The sequence below is a fragment of the Tachyglossus aculeatus genome, unplaced genomic scaffold, assembly GCF_015852505.1.
Source record: "Tachyglossus aculeatus isolate mTacAcu1 unplaced genomic scaffold, mTacAcu1.pri SUPER_30, whole genome shotgun sequence".
NCBI classification, from domain to species: Eukaryota; Metazoa; Chordata; class Mammalia; order Monotremata; family Tachyglossidae; genus Tachyglossus; species Tachyglossus aculeatus.
In genome coordinates this window covers 1983685-1986076 of record NW_024044837.1, presented here as the reverse complement: position 1 = coordinate 1986076, position 2392 = coordinate 1983685, and the positions used below count along the sequence as shown (strand labels likewise).

Here is a 2392-nt window from a genome sequence, read left to right as displayed (position 1 = left end):
TACTCCTGTGCGCTGGGATGGGGGGACGTTCCCTACCTGTGCAGGTGTCTTGGGATCAGTAGGGCAATGAAGGCTCCCTGCACCGTCGGCCTCCTTTGCCTCTTTGGTTGATGGGCCTCGTGATGGGGAACTTGTACTGGAACAATCAGTACAGCTGAGGAGGAAGAGGAATGGAGGACTGTGGGGCTCCAGACAGGGGTACTGCATCCTCAACCACTGAGGCAATGCTGGTGTGAGTGGAGCTTATGGCAGGACTATTTGCAGGAGTCTCCGGTCCCTCAGGCCTCACAGGTCATGGCTCCCCCGGCTCCTTGTTAGATACAAACAAACTCTCAGTGTCTGGTCTCCCTGCAGGGCTTTGCTTAGGGAGATGTCGCAGAAGATTTTCTTTTTAAGTGGTATCTGTTAAGTGCTGACCATGTATGAGGCACTGTACTAAGTGTGGGGTAGATACAAGATAACCGGGTTGGACACAATCCTTGTCTCACAAGGGACTCACAGTCCTAATCTCCATTTCACAGATGTGGTAAATGAGGCCCAGAAAAGTTAAGTGACTTGCCCAAAGTCACACAGCAGACAAGTGATCACCTGGGATTAGAATCCAGGTTCTCTGAGTCCCACGTCCCTGATCTTTCCACTGGGCCACACTGCTTCTCTGGTCAACAGAATATTGTTGACCATAATGGAGGATAGTAAACTATCACTAGGAATGTACTCCTTACAAAAAGCAAACAAAACAAACTTGTACGTAATAAAAAGTATGTGATCTAGGAGAGCTGGCTAAACTTTCTCAGAAAAATAAGCTTCAGATTAATCCGCAAGTCAGAATCCTCGAAAGAAGACACTTTTACTGTTGAATGTATTTCTCAGGGCCTCTTTCATGTTCTTGTTCCTCAGGCTGTAGATGAAGGGATTCATTGTAGGAATGACCACTGTGTACAGCACAGACACTATCGAGCCCTTACTGAATGCTTGGGTAGATGTTGGACAAAGGTAGGTTCCAAGAATGGTGCTGTAGAATAAGGAGACCAAGGACAGGTGAGAGCCACAGGTGCTGAAAGCTTTCCTCCTTCCCCCTGCAGATGGGATTCTCAGTATGGTAGAGATGATGCGAATGCAAGAAAACACGAGGCAGAATACTGGTCCTACCTCAATCAGTCTTGTAAAGACAAGCACCGTTAGGTTATTGATGATGATGCTAGAACAGGAAAGCTCGAGGATCTGGTAAAGTTCACAGAAAAAGTGAAGAATTTCACGATTGGAACAGAAGGATAAGCGAACCACTAATAGGGTGTGTGTCAGGGCATGGAGGGAACTGAAGATCCAGGATCCAGCAACCAGCAGGCTACAGAGCCGTGGGCTCATGATGGTGGTGTAGTGGAGGGGGTGGCATATGGCCTCGTAACGGTCATATGCCATCCTAGTGAGGAGAAAGTGGTCCAGACCTCCAAACAGAATGAAGAAGTTCATTTGCGCCAGGCAGCCAGCGTAGGATATGGATTTGTCATGGATCTGAATGTTGACCAGCATCTTGGGTACCGTGGTGGACAGAAAGCAGATGTCGGCTAGGGAGAGGTTGGTGAGGAAGAAGTACAGTGGGGTGTGCAGGTGCGGGTCAAAGCTGATGGCCAGGACAATGAGCAGGCTCCCTACAACGCCGAGAAGGTAGAACCAGAGGAACAGCACGAAGAGGAGCTGCTGCTGCTCTGCCCGGTCAGACAGTCCCAGGAGGAGGACTTCCTTGATGCTGGTTTGGTTTCCCTTCTCCATGGGGCTGGAGGATCCGCTGGGGCAGATAAAGCATGCAATTGGCATGGTGGAGCAATCACATCCTGATTCAGACTCTCTAGAGTTTATGCAGTTTAATGTGTGTGTGCGGGGGCAGGGAAGGACAATCAGTGGAAAGACCCCTTTTGCTCGATTTCAGACGTCTCCCCAGGTTTATTGGAAATGTGGTTGGGAGGCTGGGGTCTGGCTGGAGTATTTGCTCACCTGAGATTCTCCTGCTCACACTCTCCAGCCCTCCTGGGGTCATGAGTCCAGCCTTCCCGGGCCCTTGTGTGTGTCCACACAAGGTGCAGCGGGTTCTATTTCCACCGCACCCCAAGGCACAGCACTGGGCTCTCCCGGTCCGGCTACTCTTCATTCTCCATGGAACACCCCATCAGAGACTCGGAGCCCATCATCAATGGCCCCTCAGGCTCTCTCCTGAGCCTTCTCCAAGGAATCTGATCCCAATTCCCAGGCCCAGCCAACTCAGTATTAAGGAGAAAAACTTGGGCCTAGCTCATTTCGGTGCCAAAAGAATATTTCTGGGTCCTGTTGATGGACTTTACGGTGCTCGCAGCTGCCCCGCACCCTACCCTTAGCATGTACCCCCCAACTCCTTCCT

The 2392-nt window shown here is 50.6% G+C and overlaps 1 protein-coding gene across 1 annotated transcript; it reads right to left on the bottom strand.

Annotated features, from left to right (window-relative positions):
• Positions 1-822: 822 nt before the first annotated feature.
• Positions 823-1770, bottom strand: LOC119921785 (olfactory receptor 24-like). Its single transcript, XM_038741827.1, has one exon. The coding sequence runs from the start codon at positions 1768-1770 to the stop codon at positions 823-825; it is 948 nt and encodes a 315-aa protein (XP_038597755.1).
• Between the last annotated feature and the right edge of the window lie 622 nt (positions 1771-2392).

Coding starts and splice junctions, on each gene's coding strand:
- LOC119921785 (XM_038741827.1), bottom strand. CDS start 1,770: ATGGAGAAGGGAAACCAAACCAGCATCAAGGAAGTCCTCCTCCTGGGA.